At 39.2% G+C, this 20,438-nt stretch overlaps 1 protein-coding gene across 1 annotated transcript in view; it reads left to right on the forward strand.

Moving 5' to 3' along the window:
* Positions 1–63: 63 nt before the first annotated feature.
* The window catches only part of SNX6 (sorting nexin 6), a 49,835-nt gene continuing 29,460 nt past the window's right edge, over positions 64–20,438 (forward strand). The window contains exons 1-5 of the mRNA XM_049612910.1: positions 64–148; positions 305–352; positions 16,003–16,107; positions 16,976–17,086; positions 20,154–20,275. Coding sequence (XP_049468867.1) covers positions 143–148; positions 305–352; positions 16,003–16,107; positions 16,976–17,086; positions 20,154–20,275 — 392 coding nt within the window. The 5' untranslated portion in view covers positions 64–142. The remainder of the gene's footprint in view (positions 149–304; positions 353–16,002; positions 16,108–16,975; positions 17,087–20,153; positions 20,276–20,438) is intronic.

Consider the following 20,438-nt stretch of genomic DNA (forward strand, 5'->3'; position numbering starts at 1 on the left):
CTGAGGCCCCGCCCCCGCCTGCCGCCACCAGCCCCGCCCCTCCCGCTGCTGCCACCAGCCCCGCCCCTCCCGCTGCTGCCGGCTCTCTCTCCGGCCCCGCGGTGCGGTGCGCGCCTGCGCTGGCCCTCGACTCGGAGCAGCCATGATGGTGGGTGTTCTCAGCGGCGCCGAGCCCCGGGCGCGCGGTGGGGGCGGCGGGCGCGGGGCGGGCGCGGGGGCCGCGCCGGCCTGGCACTAATGTCTCCCTTTGTGTCTCCCCAACTCCATCTTCTCCCCCGGTGTGCCGGGCCCGGCAACCCCGCAGGAAGGCCTGGACGACGGCCCCGACTTCCTCTCGGAGGAGGACCGCGGAGTAAGTTCTGCCTCCTTGTCGCTGACGGGACCCTCCCGCCCCCGTCTTGGCCCCCGGGTGTGGTACCCGGAAGGGTCCCGGGTCCCACGGCCCCTTTCCCCCGCCGTCCTCCTTTCGGTTTCCTCGCTGCACCGCGCCCCGCCCTCCTGCAGCCCTTCCTCCCTCGGGGCCGCTCCGTTCTGATTTCCCGAGGACCCAGGACCGCTTGCTTGCCCCTGACTCAGACCCTCCGTTGGACCTCCTCCACCGCTTGGGTCGGGACAGGTGGGGAAGTGGAGGTGGAGGCCGGAGCTGGATCCCTCCGTCCTCTCACCCTCGACACTTTCGGGGCTGTGAAAACCCATTCTCAGATCTTCTGGCGGCACCTTCTTGTGGACCTCCAACCCGCTGCCGCCCACCCTTCTCTCCTAAAACAGACATAGTACAAGCTTTTTCTAAATTACCCATTTGCAAGGAATTTCACTGTCGCGGAACCTTAACTCTTCTCCAGTATCCTGCCAGATTTTGCAAAGTGCTGGAAGCTCACGGTATCTTTACGTTTCTTACTGTCCAAAAAATACATCTTTTGCAGAGTTCCCTTGGTGGTAGTTTGAGGCCAATTGCATGCCACTTAAGAAAGGGCCTCCAGGCCTCCGATTCCTCCCTCCCACTCTCCCCCCCCTCCCCCATTTGCCTTGGCTGAAGGGTGTAATCTGTATAGTGCCTTGTACAAGTGAGCACTTGAAAAATATTGATGTATGATGATTGCAGCTCAGCAAGGTTCCTTGGTTCCATTACATTTAACAGACTGCACTTCAGTTTTCCATTTGCCTTTACTTATTCATGTTAGATGATGTGGGGGACCCATCAGTTAGTTGATTTTTGGCAGGTGATAAAATATTCTTGAAGGATATTATTGTTTTTTAAATACAAGCTGAGGTAGTATTAACTGATGAGCTTTATAAAGCTTTCAAATGATAAAAAGGATGCAGAGGGGGCTGCATACTTTTATAAATGATGTTTTAATAAATTTCTCAGTTTACACAAAAGCATCATTTAGAATTTCTAGTTAGTGTGAAAGCATCATACGTATGGATTTCTGGTTGTTTTAAATGTTTATTTATTGATTGATTTTGAGAGTGAGGGGCAGAGAGAGAGAGAGAGAGAGAGAGAGAGAGAATTGTAAGCAGGCTCCACACTCAGCATGGAGCCCAAAGCCTGGCTTGATCCCACCACCCTGGGATTATGACTTAAGCCAAAATCAAGAGTCGGATGCCCACCCAACTGAGCCACCCAGGCGTCTGTAGATTTCTGGTTATTTCTAAAAAAAAAAATTAGTTTCTAATGAATTTTTAAAAAACTGTGTGTGTATATGCATCTTCTGGGATAAGGCAGTGGAGTTAGATAGATGGTCACTTATAGATTACATTTAGGATTTTAAAATAGGGGAAACCACTAGAGTTGTGTAACGAAAGGAGATGAATTGATTATAGTCCAATTAAACTGATTTTTCTAAATATAAAGCAGTTGGCATTCTTTGTTTAGATAACTTTGTGTCTAATTTTTGTGGTCTACCAGAAAAAGCAAACAGGATTTGCTTTCCTATAAAATCTGACTAATGTTGAGTAAAAATATTAATTTTTTTGAGTATTTATGTTGATATGAAAAGTATTTTCTGGTTAATATTCACGTTCACTGCCTTATGCCTTTGGTACGATTTGTTTATGAAATTGGAAGCACTTACGTAATGTGGCCAAAAACTTTTTTCATGTATTCCAAAATTAAAGGAAAAGGGAGACAAAGAGCATGCCTGACGAGGAGATTTTTGTAGAATTTTAGAGATGAAAATTTTAATATGAAAATGGAAAAAACATTACCATGAATTACAAAGCATTTGGAATGTCATGGTGAATATGTATATATGTCTAGTTCTTCCTTATTTTTGTCCTGTGGAACTGGATAAATCATAGTAATAATTATAGGTGTGCACTGTGTTAAGTACTGTATAAGCATTGTTTCATTATATCCTCTCATCATCTTTGTGAAACTTAGTATTCGCCTTTTACAGATGAAAAATCTGAACCTTGGAGAAACTAAGTGGTCTGAGGTCACACAACCAATGAGTGGGAGAGGTGGACTTTAAACCATGTTTCTGATGCCAGAACCAGTACAAGTATTTCTCAGAGTGGCCTTGAAACACTTGCTTCAGAATCACCTGAGGTGTTTGGAAAACAAAACAAAAGTTTCTGGGTTCTGCCCTCCTGAAGCAGGGAAAAGGACAGATAACTACTTTTTTTTATATCTCTTGTTTCTTTTTCTTCTTTTTTTAATCCGAGTGTAATTGACATACACTACTTTTTCTTTCTTTTTTTTTTAAATTTAAATCCAAGTTAGTTAACATATGGTGTAATAATGATTTCAGGAATAGAATTTAGTGATTCATCACTTACATATAACACCCCGTGCTCATCCCACCAAGTGCCCTCCTTAATACCCCTCGCCCATTTAGCCCATCCCCCCACCCACAACTCCTCCAGCAGCCCTCAGTTTGTTCTCTGTATTTGAGTCTGTTGTGGTTTGTCTCCCTTTCTTTTTATATTATTCTTGCTTCCCTTCCCTTATGTTCATCTGTTTTGTATTTTAAATTTCACATGAGTGAAATCATATGATATTTGTCTTTCTCTGACTGACTCATTTCACTTAGCATAATACCCTCCACTTCCATCCACGTTGTTGCAAATGGCAAGATTTCATTCTTTTTGATCGCTGAGTAATATTCCATTGTGTGTGTATGTGTGTGTGTGTGTGTGTGTATACACACACCACATCTTTATCCATATAACTGTCAGTGGACATTTGGGCTCTTTCCATACTTTGGCTGTTGTCGATAGTGCTGCTATAAACATTGGATGCATGTGCCCTTTTGAATCAACATTTTTGTATCCGTTGGATAAATACCTAGTAGTGCAATTGCTGGGTTGTAGGGTAGTTCTATTTTTAATTTTTTGAGGAACCTTCCTACTGTTTTCCAGAGTGGCTGCACCAGTTTGTATTCCTGCCAGCAGTGCAAAAGGTTCCTCTTTCTCTGCATCCTCACCAACATCTGCTGTTGCCTGAGTTGTTAATCTTAGCCATTCTGACAGGTGTGAGATGGTTTCTCATTATGGTTTTGATTTGTAGTTCCTTGCTGATTGAGGTTGAGTATTTTTTTCACATGTCTGTTGGCCATCTGGATGTCTTCTTTGGAGAAGTGTCTATTCATGTCATTTGCCCATTTCTTCACTGGATTATTTGTTTTTTGGGGTGTTGATTTTGATAAGTTTGTTACAGATTTTGGGTACTAACCCTTTATTTGATATGTCATTTGCAAATATCATCTTCCATTCATCGGTTGCCTTTTAGTTTTGTTGATTGTTTCCTTTACTGTGCAGAGGCTTTTTATCTTGATAAGGTCCCAATAGTTCATTTTTGCTTTTGTTTCCCTTGCATCTGGAAACCTGTCTAGTAAGAAGTTGCTGTGGGTGAGGTCAAAGAAGTTGTTGGCTGTTTTCTCCTCTAGGATTCTGATGGCTTCCTGTTTAGGTCTTTCATCCATTTTGAGTTTATTTTTGTGTATGGTGTAAGAAAGTGGTCTAGGTTCATTCGTCTGCATGTCCCTGTTCAGTTTTCCCAATGCTGTTTGCTGAAGACTGTCTTTTCCATTGGGTATTCTTTCCCACTTTGTCAAAGATTAGTTGGCCATATGTTTGTGGGTCCATTTCTGGGTTTTCTGCTCTGTTCCATTGATCTGTGTGTCTGTTTTTGTGCCAGTACCATGCTGTCTTGATGATTACAGCTTTGTAATAGAGCTTGAAGTCCAGAATTGTGATGCCTAAGCAGCTTTGGTTTTCTTTTTCAGGATTGCTTTGGCTATTCAGGGTCTTTGCTGGTTCCATACAGATTTTAGGATTGTTTGTTCTAGCTCTGGACATATACTACTTTTTCAGCAAGCATCCAAGAAGTTTCTGTTGGGCACTGAACTTTGATTATAGCTACACAGTTATCCTGCTATTTCCTCATAAGAACAGAAATATCTAGCCTGTTTAAATTTCCTTATATTGTGTTTGTCCTGATAGAAATAGGTTGTCATTAGAATTTTAAGCATTGTAATTTTAGTTTAGGTTATCTTGTTCAGCTTTTTTTTTTTTTTAATTTTTTTTTTTTTTAACGTTTATTTATTTTTGAGACAGAGAGAGACAAAGCATGAACGGGGGAGGGTCAGAGAGAGGGAGACACAGTATCTAAAACAGGCTCCAGGCTCTGAGCTGTCAGCACAGAGCCCGACGCGGGGCTCGAACTCACGGACCGCGAGATCATGACCTGAGCCGAAGTCGGCCGCTTAACCGACTGAGCCACCCAGGCGCCCCTTGTTCAGCCTTTTAAGAATGAGAGTCTTGGGGCGCGTGGGTGGCTCAGTCGGTTGAGTGTCCGACTTCGGCTCAGGTCATGATCTCACGATCCATGAGTTTGAGCCCCGCGTCGGGCTCTGTGCTGACAGCTCAGAGCCTGGAGCCCGTTTCAGATTCTGTGTCTCCCTCTCTCTCTGCCCTTCCCCTGTTCATGCTCTGTCTCTCTCTGTCTCAAAAATAAATAAACGTTAAAAAAAAAAAAAAAGAATGAGAGTCTTGATAGAGAAAAAGCATGAAGTGCATATATTGATAGGAATTTTGATATGAATCACAGATTCAAAAATAATGCAAGCATTTCATACAGAGCAGCAAGTAGGCAAAGTTAAAGTCAGTATTTTAAAATACATTTTTAGGGGTGCATAGGTTGCTCAGTCAGTTAAGTGTCCAACTCTTGATTTCAGCTTGGGTCATGATCTCACGGTTCGTGGGTTCAAGCCCTGCTATTGGGCTCCGTGCAGAAAATGCAGAGCCTGCTTGGGATTCTTTCTCCCACTCTCTCTTCCCCTTCCCCACTCATGTGCTCACTCTCTCTCTCTTTCAAAATAAATAAACTTAAGAAAAATAAGTAATAAAACACATTTTTAAGCAGCCTTAAATTTTCATGATGATATTTGGAACAGAAGAGAATCTTACAGCCTTAAGAAAATACTGTTTTATGAGTAACTTAAAAAGCAGGCTTTAAAAAATACACAGTATTGAAAAATACTGGCCATCCTGTAGCCATACCTCTACATAATAGGCTATTTTTTCCCCAAAATGAAAGACAGTAACATATTATTTAGTAAACAAATGAGCCCTTTGAACTGGACACATTTTGCTCTGATGTGCTTGTGCTTGTTAAATAAGAGCAGTGGGTGCCAGTGTGATGGCATAATTCTTAGCATTTGATTTTAGTTCTAAATAAAATGTTTATTGTTTTCAGCATTACTCCAGGTGGAGTAACTACAGCTCTCCTAGACTCCTAGTCTTACTCCTCCCCCTCTATTCCTTATCTTCATTAATGTTATCATTTTCCATCGTGCAGGCAAAGAACCTGAATCATCCTTCATTTCCATATTAGTATAATCACTGAGGCCAGTTAATTTCATCTCAAAAATACTGTTTATCCCATCTTTCATTTGTATGGCCCCACTTAATGTCCTTGCTGTTTCTTGCCTGGATTGTAGCAATTCCTGTCATTGGTCTGTGTCTCCTGTCTGTCTGCCTTCCAATCCAGCCTTGTTAAGTATTTCAAGTTACCTAATTAAAATGACTAAATCATATAATGCCACTAGTTAAAAGTACTTACTTGGACCCAGTTCTTTTGCAGTAAGGTTCAAACTCCTTACACAAGCATTAAACACCATTCATGACACTTTTAGTCTGGCTTATTTCTCAGTATGTCCTTCCCACACATACACACTCTAGACATACTCTAGTCCATTTGTCATTGCCCAGGCACCTCTGCACTTTAATGTCTGCTTTACGCATGCTTTTTAATGTTGTAGAGTGGCTTTTTTTTCTTCACATTTTTTTTTCCACTTGAAATTTGACTTGTTTTTGAAGACTTGGCCAGATGTTTGCATTTTCTTTTGTACCTACATAACAGTTTGAATACACTCCACATTTATTGATAGTTGTTTTAGATAAAAATGTGACATCGATTCTATTGGCAGAGGATAAGAAGATGAATGTTGGCAGAAGAAAAAGAAAGTTCCCGCCCTAAGACCATCACACTGTAGTGACAGACTTATGATAAAGTGCCATGGGAGTACAAAGGAGAGAGTGTTTACCTTTGAGAGAAGGGGAAGTAGTGAGGACATAATGATAGCTGCATGCCAATGTAGCATTTACTCTGTGCCGGCTACTTTCCATATATTAACTCAATTCTCAAACCCCTGTTAAGTAGTTGCTACTATTCTTTGGAAAGGAGAACTGAAGTTCAGAGACATTAAATAGCTTGTCCAAGGTTTTAACAGAGCTGGATTCAGACTCAGCCAGTCAAGCTGCAGGTCTGGCACTCTTAGCCACTATGCTATTACCTAAATGAACTAAGCCTTAAATGTTGAGCAGGAATTTTGTAGGCTCTCAGGAAGAGGAAGGCTTGCCAGCAGAGTGAATAGCATGAGTAAATAATTTGGTTCTACTTGGAGTACTTGTTCTTACAGGAAGCAGGGGCAGATATGGGACAAGGGCAGATATGTACAGATTAAGTGTAAGGTGCATAATAATTAAAATTCCAGTCAGTGTGAAGTCCTGAGGGATTTTAAGCTGGGAAAGGCCTATGCCTAGATGAAAATAGCATTGTAGATAACTGATGTGGAGGGTGGATTGATCCTTCCTTTCATAAAGCAGAGAAATCAGTTAACAGGCCGTTGCAACAGTCCAGATGAAAAATGATGAAGGTATAACTAAGGCAGTGAAATAGGGGATGAAGGAAGGGACATAGCAAAGAGATGTTTAGGAGATAGATTTAACAGGGCATAGTGACTGAATAAGTACATGGGCTGGGCAAAGGAAAAAGAGAAAATGAGGAATGCAGGAGAGAGAAACAGAAGGTTAGATAATATGTTTGGTTTCATATATGTTGTATTTGAAGTGCCTATAAGGCATTTAATCCCTTTCCTGCCAAACTAGAATGTAAGATCTGTAAGGATGAGGATTGTGTCTTCACTGCTCTATCCCTAGCACCTAGGACAGTGGTTTGTACATTGAAGGCATTTATTTGTTAATAAGTGAATACATCCAGGTGGGTATGTCTAGTTGGTAGGGTGAAAGTATAATTGGGAACTTAGAATAAGAGGTCTGAGTTGATGATACAAATTTCGGAGTTATAGTCAAGGACGACTGAGATTGCCCAGGCTAGATAGCACTGTAGAAACCAACATTTAAGGGTTATAGAGAAGAAATGGATCGATTGACAGGGCTGAGAGAGGTAGGAAGAGTATGAGAGAAGTCCCCAGAAGGTGAGAGAGTTTAAAGGAAGTAGACAGAATGATCACCAAGGCAAAATACTCCAGAGAAGTCAAGAACACTAAAAAGTATTGGATTTGGAAATTAGGTGCTCAGTGTGTGAAGGGTTTGTGGGACCGAGGCTAACTTGACTAGAAGAGCAGTATATGAACAGGTTGTGGAGCAGACAGGATGATTAAATGCTCAGGTGGGCAGACAATTCTGCCCTCCATACCACTTATGAGAAAGTGGAGATGATGAGGCTAGAAGAGTTTATTGATGGGTCTAAGGAAAAAACAGCTGCTAGTGTTTACTTCTTTGGGATGTGGGAAACAAAGTCACTTGTTGAGAGTGGGCGTGGAAATATAGATGGTTGAGGTAGTAAAAGTTTGGTGTAGTTGCTGAAAGGAATCAGAAGGGGGAGCTGAACAGATCTTTCCAGGAGTGTTGAGTGGTTTTAAGAGCCTAATGCAATTTGAAGACCATTAATTTGTATTAGACCAGTTGTGACTTCTCTAGCCACACTCAGCAGCTCAGAAAGCAAAGATGATTGTTGAATTGATCCTGAGTGTGGGAATTTGCAAGCCAAGTATGGCAGAAAGAGCAATGAGAATTGTTAGGACCAGTAAGAAAAGTATTGGAGTGATACACCATGCAGTGGGGTGGAAGAGGAGGGAAGTAGAGAAAGGGGTAACAGACTGGAGATACATGGAAAGGTCACAGGACAGGAGGTATTGATAAGGTTAAATTGTACACATAGTAAAAACTGGTAAGGAAAAGAGAATAGGAAACACTTAATTTTTGTGTTTTATTACATAACGTTGATTTGTGTTCCTCACTACAGATTTCTTGAAGGCAAGGCTTTTTGTTCACCTTATATATTCCATAATACCTAGGACTGTTGTTTGAATATACTTTTAAGTTCGTTAAAAAGTTTATTAAATAAATGTGTATTAGTATATTGTGTAAAGAGTAAAGTGTTGTATTTGTACACTTGTACATTTGTATTAACTTTGACTTAGAGGGAATGCAGAGGTGAACACCATTAGTACTTCCCTCCCTACTAATACCCTAGTAATATTTTATTGTGTCTGATATGGTATGTGAGAGGAAGTCTGCTTGCAAATGCCAGCTGTAACTTTATCTATCCACATACAGCAAGCAGTTCAAAGTGTAAACGCAGAGAGTTGATGGTTGAATTGATACTAATTATGGGAATTTGCAAACCAGGTATAGTATATGAGAGAAAATCTGGCTGCAAATGCCAATTTCCAGAAAATGTATATATAATCAAGCATTGATTTGACTGCTCAGTATAAGATGTACAGTAATAATAAAAATGATGTATTAACAGGACTTCCAAAATCATATTTGTGCTAGGAGTTAAATAAATTTAAAATTTGGCCTGAATTCGTGAGCCTAATGAAATTTACTTCTGTCTGTCTCAGGGGTGTTCTGTTGATTATACTCTTAATTACAGTTTCTTAGCCCAGTTATGGTTACCACCTTTCTTTCTACTCTTCTCTACATTCAATAAATATTTATTGAGGTCCACCACTGGGAATATAGCAATGAACAAAATAAAAATTTGTGTCCTTACAGAGCTGACATTATAGTTATGGAGGACTGTTAAAAAAATAAAATATAGTAGATGGTAAACAAGTACTATGAAAAAAATGAGGTGTGGGGTGCATGAGTAGCTCAGTCAGGTAGGCATCAAACTCTGGATTTTGGCTCAGGTCATGATCTCAAGGTGTTGTGGGATTGAGCCCTGAGTCAGGCTCTGCACTGACAGCACCTAGCCTGCTTGGGATTCTCTCTCTCCCTCTTCTCCTTTCCCCCACTTGTGCACATGCTCGCTCTCTCTCTCTCAAAATAAATATTGGGGTGCCTGGGTGGCTCATTCAATTAAGTATCCGACTTCAGCTCAGGCCATGATCTTGAGGTTTGTGAGTTCAAGCCTCATATCGTGCTCTCTGCTGGCTTTCTGCTGGCTCTCCACTGTTAGTACAGAGCCTACTTCAGATCTTCTGTCTCCCTCTCTCTCTCTGTCCCTCCCCTGCTCTCTCTCAAATAAATAAACAATAAGTTAAATAAACAAATATTTTTAAAGGGGGGATAGGGATTTGTTTGGGGGTGGAGGGGAGTTGAGTTGCAGTCTTAGGGTTGCCAGGAAAGGCTTTCTTGAAAAGGTGACATTTTGGTAAATAACTTGAAGGAAATGAAGGAGTGAGTCATGCAGATAGACACCTGGGGGCAGAATGTTCCAGTAGAGGGATCAGTGAGTGCAATGACTCCTGAGGTGGCAGCATGCTTCTGTATTTAAGGGGCAACAAAGAGGCCATATGGCAGGGCTGCAGTTAGCCAGAGGAATAATAGATTAGCCTGAGAGATGATGTCTGATGCAGACTTTGTAGGGCCTGGTGGACTTTGGCTTTTCTCCAAGTAGGGACCTCTAGGTTTTGAGCTGAGGAATGATTTTTAGTTTAATAGGATTATAAGGAATAGATTAAAGACGGAAAAGGACAGGGGCGCCTGGATGGCTTGGTTGGTTGGGTGTCTGACTTCGGCTCAGGTCATGATCTCACGGTCTGTGAGCTCTAGCCCCGCGTCGGGCTCTGTGCTGACAGCTCGGAGCCTGGAGCCTGTTTTGGATTCTGTGCCTCCCTCTCTCTCTGCCCCTCCCCTGTTCATGCTCTGTCTCTCTCTGTCTCAAAAATAAATGTTAAAAAAATGTTTTAAAAAAGATCGAAAAGGACAGAAGCAAGACACCAGTTGGGAGGCTATACAGTAGTCAGTTATTTTCCTTTTCTTCCTTCTTCCATCCATCCATCTCTATACATTTGCTTTTCTGGCAAAAGATGAACAACTAATTTTTTAGAAGTGTTCTAAAGTAGATATTTTATAGTAAATGAGTCAGTATAGTAAACTAGTAGTGAATGTTTTCTTTACTAAAAATTACATGTGGAAAATTAATCAGCAATAGGACAGTGTCTTCCAAATTATCTTTTTAATGGTACTGTATTTATGTTGCTTAATCCATTTGCTCTGTCTTGTCTTTTTCTTGACCATGACACTAATGTTTAACCTAGCCAGTCTTTGACAAAAGACTGCAAAGTTTGTCAGCCCAGATGAGGATGAAACTGGTGAATGTAGTCTAATGAGAATTTCTTCACTTACCTCACTAATTTCAAAAAGTTAATTAAATGTTGATGAATCATAAGTTGTTTGCTTTCACTCTTTCCCTTATTAAAAACTAACATTAACTTTTCTCTAAAAAAAGAATAAATGCCTGAAAAATGTTGTGTATATTTTATGAAATTAATATTAAATTTACAATAAAAATTTATCAAATCTAAGGCACAATTGACTGGAAGGTATACTTTATATGCCACTAAGAAAGAAAAAAGATTGCCAATTAAACTGGAATTTGTCATCAGTTATAAGGCATTCCTATTTCAGATGTTAAAATGTGCAAAGTATGCATCTAGAATTGATGAAATAATAGCAGATTAGCTTTCATTGGAAATTTTGTATTTGTGTAGGGGATGATTTCATTTATTGGCTGGCTTTTCCATTACACATCTTAGTTATTAGAAACAGGGCTTAAAACAAAACAAAACAAAACACCCTGATGTGTGTGAAGCAAATCTATTGTCAAACAAAATATTCCTTTTTGTCTCCTTTTCTCTGTAAGCTCGGAAATGGAAAAAAAAATTGAGATGTGAAACTGATATTTTGAATCTAGTATGAAAAATAAATTAAAGGAGTCACAATCTCAGCATCAGCAGTTTGCTGTGACCCTGTTTATGTATGATTCATGCGCTTTTCCTGAGATCAGTTCTAGAACATACTTGCTAAAAGAATGAAAAAGACAAATGATAGATTGGATTAATAGCTGTAAGACCGTATGTGAAGGACTACAAGCTTTCGTAAGGCATACAAAAGAATTTATAGAAGAGTTAGAAAAAAAAGTAGAAACGTAAAAGTAATGGGAATTTCTGGGGATGATTGTGGTCATGATTACAGGCGTGTAACCTGTGTATTTGTCAAAACTCTTCAAATTATATACTTAAAACCTGTGTTTCGTTGTATGTAAGGTATACCTGAAAAGAGAGAATCCAAGAACAAAAGCAGTAAATACATAACATAAGAATATTTGTTATCAAAAAAAGTTACAATTTAAAAAAGCCAAGCGTTGTGCTATCAGAAAAAAGGAGGCAAGTATATTTGATATACAGAGATAAGGAAATGGAAGAAAGAAATAATTGGGAATAACTTTGAATTGGAAGAATAAATAACAGCTATTCAGATGTAGAAATCCTGAAAATTGATAATGCAACAGTTAAAATAAATCTGGAAATTAAAATGTACATACAGATATAACACCTGGGAACAATGTTTTATATAATCATTAAAAACAAAATATTAGCAGTTGAGTTGAAGTTTTCAAAGATTGTAAAGGCAAAGACAACCCTGTAAGTCTAGGCTAGGGTTTCCAAACACAGTTTTTAAGGCTATTCCCTGATGATTGTTTTGATAAACCTGTGATCAGGCCGGGGGTTCTGTATTTTTAACAAGTACCCAGGTTGATGCCTGTCAGTTGTATTTGGGAAATGCTTGACAAGGCAGAGAAAACATAAGAAAAGCCAAGATTATTATTCCAAAAATCGTAATGATAAATTTATTAATTTCCTGTGGCTGCTCTAACAAATTACTACAAATCTGATCACTGAATACAGCAGAAATGTATTCTCTCACAGTTCTGTAGGCCGGAAGTCCGAAAACAGGATCACTGAACTGAAATCAAGGTGTCAGCAGGGCCATGCTCCCTGGGATTCTAGGGAAGAATTTGTTGCTTGTCCCTTCTGGTTTCTGGTGGCTGCCAGCAAACCTTAGCTTGTGGCTGGATCACTCTAATCTCTGCATCCATAGTCCTGTTGCCCTCCCCTTTGTCTGTGTCTAATCTCTTTGCACCTCTTATAAGGATATCTGTAACTGCATTTAAGGCCCATTTGGGAAATCCAGGATAATCTCCCCATCTCAAGATCCTTAATTTAATCACACCTGCAGAGCCTTTTTTTTTTTTTTTTTTTTTTTGGCCATATAAGGTAATGTCCACAGGTTCCAGATATTTGGATGTGCATGTTTTGGGGGGAACCATTATTCACTCTACCACAATAAGCATCTTAAAAGTCTCCTGATTGTGAGTAAAGAGAAAAAAGGAAACACTTCTTTTTTTTTTTCCTTTTAATGTTTGTTTATTTATTTGTTTGTTTATTTGAGAGAGGAACCCCAAGCAGGCTCCACACTGTCAGCCCAGAGCCAAATGTGGGGCTCAATACCACTCAATAAACCATGAAATCATGACCTGAGCTGAAATCAAGAGTCAGACGCTTAACTGACTAAGCCACCCAGGTGCCCCTCAAGGCAACTCTTAATTTCATTTCTTTTATCAGACAATGGTTACATATAGCATTGAGTACAATAACAAATTTTTAAATAATTTATGTAAGGTTATAGTATAAACTTTAAAAAAGATGATTACTGATGAAATTTAACTTAATATAAACTTAAGTTACCTATAAAGTTTTTACTAAAGGCCATCAGAGATAGTACTACATAATTTAAGTGTTTGGGTTTTTTTTAAGTTTATTTATTTATTTTGAGAGAGAGAGGATCTCAAGCAGGTTCTGAGCTTTCAGCACAATCTCCCAAACCATGAGATCATGACCTGAGCTGAAATCAAGAGTAGGGCACTTAAACAACAGAGCCATTCAGGCACCCCAGTACCATGTAATTTATTTTTTTGTTAAAAATGTTTTTGATGTTTATTTTTGAAAGAGCACGAGCAGGGGAAGGGCAGAGTGAGAGAGAGACAGAGAGAGAATCCAAAGCAGGCTCAACATGGGGTTTGAACTCCTGAACCACGAGATCATGACCTAAACTAAAGTTGGACGCTCAACTGACTGAGCCACCAAGGCACCCCTGTAATGGTCTTTATCTTTTAAAAACAGGTCTACTCAATCTAGAACCAATAGTACAGAAGTGAAATGTTACTTTTGTTCATTACTAATGGAAGTTAAACAACTATTTAATGAAAAAATTCCTAAAATTAATATTTTAATAGATCATGGGATTTCCATTTTAAGGGGGCTCCCCACCATTTGTAAAAGTAATGCATGCATATTGTGGACAATTGGGACAATGAAGGAATATATAAAGAAAATCCACTGATGGTCACATTTTGTTATATTTCCTATAAGCGTTTTATGTATGCATTTTTTTTTAAGTTTGTTTATTTTGAGAGAGAAAGAGAAAAATGCGAGCGAGGGAGGGGCGGAGAGAGAGAGGGACAGAAAGAATCCCAAGCAGGCTCCATGCTGTCAGCATAGAGCCCGATGCAGGGCTCGATCTCACAAACCGTGAAACCATGACCTGAGCTGAAATCAAGAGTCGGACACCAACTGAGCTACCTAGGTGCCCCTGCACTTTTAAATATATGACTGGGGTCATAAACAATTCTGCTTCCAGCATTTTTTTCCTTTTACATTGTAATTACGGGGCGCCTGGGTGGCGCAGTCGGTTAAGCGTCCGACTTCAGCCAGGTCACGATCTCGCGGTCCGTGAGTTCGAGCCCCGCGTCGGGCTCTGGGCTGATGGCCCGGAGCCTGGAGCCTGTTTCCGATTCTGTGTCTCCCTCTCTCTCTGCCCCTCCCCCGTTCATGCTCTGTCTCTCTCTGTCCCAAAAATAAATAAAAAAATGTTAAAAAAAAAAAAAAATAATAAGATTTTAATTAAGGTCATGATCTCACAGTTCATGAGTTTGAGCCACGTGTCAGGCTCCTCCCCCGCTCAAGTGCACACAAGCTCTCTCTGTCAAATAAACTTAAAAAAAAGAATTATAGAGAAGTCTTCTCATAGACTAGTAAATGGAAGCACTACATAGAGAACGTATTCAATCATTTAAGTATATTAAAGCTTGTAGAGTAAAATGTGAGATTTAATTCCTACACAGGAGGTAGTTATTGAGTATTATGTTGCCATTTTTTAGCACTATAAATATGTTATATGTAATATATTTAATAGTTTCATTGTAAATTCCTGAACTAAAATAAGCAATAGAGTTAAAATTATTAGCCTTTTCATTATTTTTCTTGTTCTAAAAGGTAGATACTTTCCTTAATTTTAGGACACTTGAATGTTAATGGACCATCTTCTTGGAAAATAGTTTATTTTATGTATTTATGTCTTTCAAACAAAAGGTCCTGCATATTTATTACTGAGTCATCTTACTGGTGCAGAAGCATAGTAACAGAGAAAAATCATTTTTCTAGTAAAACATGTTTATTGTTGAGGTGGTAGTGATGTTTACAGAGTGATAGAATACAAGTATGTAACCTTCATGCAGCATAAATATATATGTCATCTAATGTGCTATCCATTCTAGAGCAGCTTGGTTCTTCTCCAGTGGCTCCTCTTGGAGTTGTACCTGATTTTATTACCAGTTTTCATCCGAATTCACTGGGGAATGGGATGATTCTGCTTTTGTTTCTTGGCCACATTTTTTTGTTTTGTTTTGTTTTGTTTTTTTGTTTTAATCTTTATTTATTTTTGAGAGAAAGAGAGACAGAATGTGAATGGGGGAGGGGCAGAGAGAGAGGGACACACAGAATCCGAAGCAGGCTCCAGGCTCCAAGCTGTCAGCACAGAGCCCGACGTGGGGCTCAAACTCACAAAACATGAGATCATGAACTGAGACGAAGTCGGACACTTAACTGACTGAGCCACCCAGGCACCCCTGTTTCTTGGCCACATTTTAAGCATGATTCTGCAAGTCTTGTGAGAAGACCCAAATCAGAGTATATTAATGTGCGGAGATGGGATTCAAACCCAGGTCATCCAAGCTCCTAGGCTAGGGTACCTTCCAGACTTCCCTGCTGCTACCCATGGTAAGAAGCAGTTAACTTCACACACCACAATGACAAAGAAGAGGAGAGAGAAAAAATAGTTTACTTTTTGAGTGAAATTATAATGAATAATGGTTAGCCCATTGACTCATACAAAGCGTAGTTGAATACTATAGAATGAAAAATTGATTAAGATAATAACATACCCAAATAACCTGCCCTTCAAAATATGTATGTAGTTCTAATGAACTTGAGTACTTTTTTAGATTTAAGATTATTTTGTTTTGTTTTGTTTTGTTTTTGCATTGTGTTAATGTCTGAGAAAAGAATGAGATTCTATAAATGCCCATAGGATTTTTATTAAGGTATTATCTTTTTCTAGCTTAAAGCAATAAATGTAGATCTTCAAAGTGATGCTGCTCTGCAAGTGGACATTTCTGATGCTCTGAGTGAGAGAGATAAAGTAAAATTCACTGTTCACACAAAGGTAAATGTGATTTTGTACTTGTACTATTTTAGCTATTTATTGTGCAGATGTTATATATGTGATAATATATTGACTGGAACTTTGGTTTTGAACATAATTAGAAGTAAACTATATTTTAGTTTATAAGCTACTGCTTTTATTGTAACAGTTTTAAGGAAATGTACTTGTTAAATTTTTTTTAAATTTTTTAAGTTTATTTATTTAGAGAGTATCCGTGAGGGAGGGAGGGAGGGGCAGAGAAAGAGGGAGAGAGAGAGAATCCCAAGCAGGCTTTGGGCACGCAGGGCTCCATCCCACAAATTGTGAGATCATGACCTGAACCAAAGTCAGGAGTTAGACACTTAACCAACTGAGCCATCCAGGTGCCCCAGGGAAATGTACTTTTTTTTTAAAAAATGCACTTTTTAAAGACTAACATTTACGAATTACTCACAAAACCTAGGTGTAATGCAGGTTTAATTTTCTTTAGACTTCTATTAATATCTTTCATCATTCTTGTTTTCAATTTTGTTTTGTTCTTTCAGTTAATTAAATTACTGTCTTACAAATTATTTTCTTCTTGGATTTCAGTTTTTAGGCATATTTTCAGACTGTAGATCTGTTTTTCTTTGAATAGTTGAGTTTGATATATATTAGTAAGATAACTTTTAAATGGTGGTAGCAGTATAAGTATAATAAGTCTGTCAAATTATTTTCTCAAACATCCCAGGATAATTTTGTCTGATGTCTCCGAGTTTTCATAATAGAGTTTAAAAGTGCTGATAATCTTTCGCATGAGACTAATTTACAAAAATAAGATTAAAAATATTTACTAAAAGCCTTTTAGTGCAATTTTGATTTTTATTCAAGAGAATCTCTGTCTTTGCAGAGTTCGTTGCCAAATTTTAAACAAAATGAGTTTTCTGTTGTTCGACAACATGAAGAATTTATCTGGCTTCATGATTCCTTCGTTGAAAATGAAGACTATGCAGGTTATATTGTGAGTATTGGGGTTCCATTTTAATCCCATTTTCTAGGAGCTTTTTAGGTACTTTATTATGTGTTAAATTTTTAGTGAACTGGTGTAATTTTTTTAAATTGCCAATTAGAAACCACAATGTATGATCACCTTTTATCCTAAATTGCCTAGTTTGAAAGTGTGGAGTTATGGCTATGTTATGCTCCTTCATTTAAATTTAAATTCTTATTGTTTACTGGAAGTGAAATGGGTTTTTCCTAGGGATTAAGTAAGGGGATGTTACAAACCATACTGGTTTTGAACACTTAGGTAGACAAATACTTAGAGTTGGAGGTACCTTAAGAAGTCATCTAATCTAAGTATGTACCAGATGTTGTGCCTTAGCCATTGTCCACACTCAGATTCCTGAAATTTAGTTTCATTTGATATCCTTGAAATTATCCTGACTTGATTCTTTCTCCATCCTTGTGCTACTTCTTCTCAGTCATTTGCTTTTTCTTTGTGTAACTCGAAATTTGGTTGACCACTGGCCGTACATTTTTTTCTTTTTTTTTCTTTAAAAAAAAATTACCAGTTTATATAAAGGATACAACCAGACAGCCCAAAGGAAGAGATGCATAGGACAAGGTACAGGGATTGGGGTTGGGGCATAACTTTCATGCCCTCTCCAGGTATACCACCTTCCACCTCCATAGCATGTCAGTGTGTTCACCAAACTGGAAACTCCTTCTTCTCTTCCCATCTTATTTCCACCTTTTCTTCCTCATCTTGTCTAATGGCATTTTCTTACTACAATTTCCTTCTATAGACTAAACACTCCTCAAAGATCAAGACCATCTTTACTTGTTTTTTTTAATATTTTTTTTATTATTACATTATATGTTAACTAACTTGGATGTAAATCTTAAAAAATAATAAAAATGATAAGTAAAAAAATACTTAATCACATATAAAAAAAAGTTTGTTTTTGTTTTTGTTTTTTTTTTCAAATTATTTTAGCTAGCAGGAACAGGGAAGAGAAGCAGAGAGAGAGAGAGAGAGAGAGAGAGAGAGAGAGAATCTTAAGCAGAGTCTATGCTCAGCACAGAGCCTGACACAGCGCTTGACCCTATCACACTGAGATCATGACCTGAGCCAAAATCAAGAGCCAGATGCTCAACCAATTCAGCCACCCAGGACCCAGGCACCCTAAGATAGATAGATAGGTAGATAGGTAGATAGATAGATAGATAATTAATTACTTATTTTGGAGAGAATGCAGGTGGAGGAGGAGCAGGGAGAGGGGGACAGAGGATCTGAAGCGAGCTCTGTGCTGACAGGCTGACAGCAGCAAGTCCGACGTGGGGCTCAAACTCATGAACCTTGAGATCATGACCTGAGCCAAAGTCGGATGCTCAACCGACTGAGCCACCCAGGTGCCCCTATTTATTTATTTTTAGTGTTTTTTTTTTTTTTAATTTTTTTTTTCAACGTTTTTATTTATTTTTGGGACAGAGAGAGACAGAGCATGAACGGGGGAGGGGCAGAGAGAGAGGGAGATACAGAATCGGAAACAGGCTCCAGGCTCCGAGCCATCAGCCCAGAGCCTGACGCGGGGCTCGAACTCACGGACCGCGAGATCGTGACCTGGCTGAAGTCGGACGCTTAACCGACTGCGCCACCCAGGCGCCCCTATTTTTAGTGTTTATTTATTTTGAGAGAACATACATATGAGAAAAGGAGGGGCAGAGAGAGAGGTAGAGAGAATCTTAAGCCGGCTCCATGCTCAGGAGCCCAGCGAGGGGCTCAGTCTCACAGCTGCAAGATCACAATCTGAGCCAATATCAAGAGTCAGACGTTTGACTGAGCCACCCAGGCCCCTGCTCCAAGATTTTATTTATTTATTTATTTATTTTTAACGTTTTATTTATTTTTGAGACAGGGAGAGACAGAGCATGAACAGGGGAGGGTCAGAGAGAGGGAGACACAGAATCTGAAACAGGCTCCAGGCTCTGAGCTGTCAGCACAGAGCCCGACGCGGGGCTCGAACTCACGGACCGCGAGATCATGACCTGAGCTGAAGTCGGCTGCTTAACCGACTGAGCCACCCAGGCGCCCCTCCAAGATTTTATTTTTAAGTGATCTCTACACCCAGCATGGGGCTTGAGCTCACAACCCCAAGATTAGGAGTCGCATACTCTACCAACTGAGTCAGCCAGGCACCCAAGACCATGTCTTGTTTATCTTTATATGCACATTGTTCAGTATCATGTCTGGTGCATAGTAGATGTGAATATGTGCTTAGCTGTACTTGATGCTTCCTTCCCTATTGCTTTCCTCAAGCATAACTCTTTTCTTGTATTCATTCTTTAACTTTTCCTCTACTTATCTTTTCTTCTTGCTTTCTTTGCTTCCCATCATTTTCCCTTAACAATTCTTATTTGTAAGCCCTTCCTTTTAAGGTAAACTTTTTTCTTCTATCCTTCCCTTGAAAGGTATGTCTCTTCTAGATACTGTATTTTTACTTAAGATAAGTATTTACTCACTCCCTTACTGTGAGTGAATGGAATGAGGTTAGTCATTAATCTCTGTTTTGTTGTCTTGGTTTTAAGTCCGTGCTGTATGCTTCTGGTGCACTCCTCCAATTAAGGAACCCTTTTTAACGTCCCTTGCTGGATTGTACTGTTGGCATCCATGAATTTAAGAAACATAGAATAGCATAAAGCTACTATGAATTCATTAATTTAAAAATATATGTTTGTATTTGATCAAACTATTTACATACTTCTGAAAATTGGTATGCATATTAATTTAGTGTATAGTCAGAGCTTAATGTGTTTATACATTTGAAGACTCTAGGTTGCCACATAGGAATCTGCAGATTAAAGTTTGGGAACTACTGTTCTAATACTAGAAAATAGTGCTCTGCCATATTTCTTCATTGTGCAAAGGACCTAATCAAATTTTCTAACCTGAATTGAGATATTCCTGGTGCCGTGTTCATTCAAGATGTCTTTAGCTCTCCCAGACACAGTCTTTTATGGTAGCAGTAGTACAGTTGCTGTGAAAACTAAAAGTCTTTAAAATTAGTGATTTGGTTTTCTTACAGATCCCACCAGCACCACCAAGACCTGACTTTGATGCTTCAAGGGAAAAACTACAGAAGCTTGGAGAAGGAGAAGGGTCCATGACAAAGGAAGAATTCACAAAGATGAAACAGGAACTGGAAGCGTATGTGATTTTTGTTGTTGGTTTTGTTAATTGTGCTTATTTTAATGCCTTTTTTCTGTGCTCTCTGATATCCCATCCTTTTAATCATTTCACCACAGTGACCCTTTCTGAAAGATGCAGGTTTAAGCCAAACAACCAGTTTTAATGATCATGATCAGAGCCT

Source organism: Panthera uncia (genome assembly GCF_023721935.1).
Source record: "Panthera uncia isolate 11264 chromosome B3 unlocalized genomic scaffold, Puncia_PCG_1.0 HiC_scaffold_1, whole genome shotgun sequence".
Classification (NCBI taxonomy): Eukaryota; Metazoa; Chordata; class Mammalia; order Carnivora; family Felidae; genus Panthera; species Panthera uncia.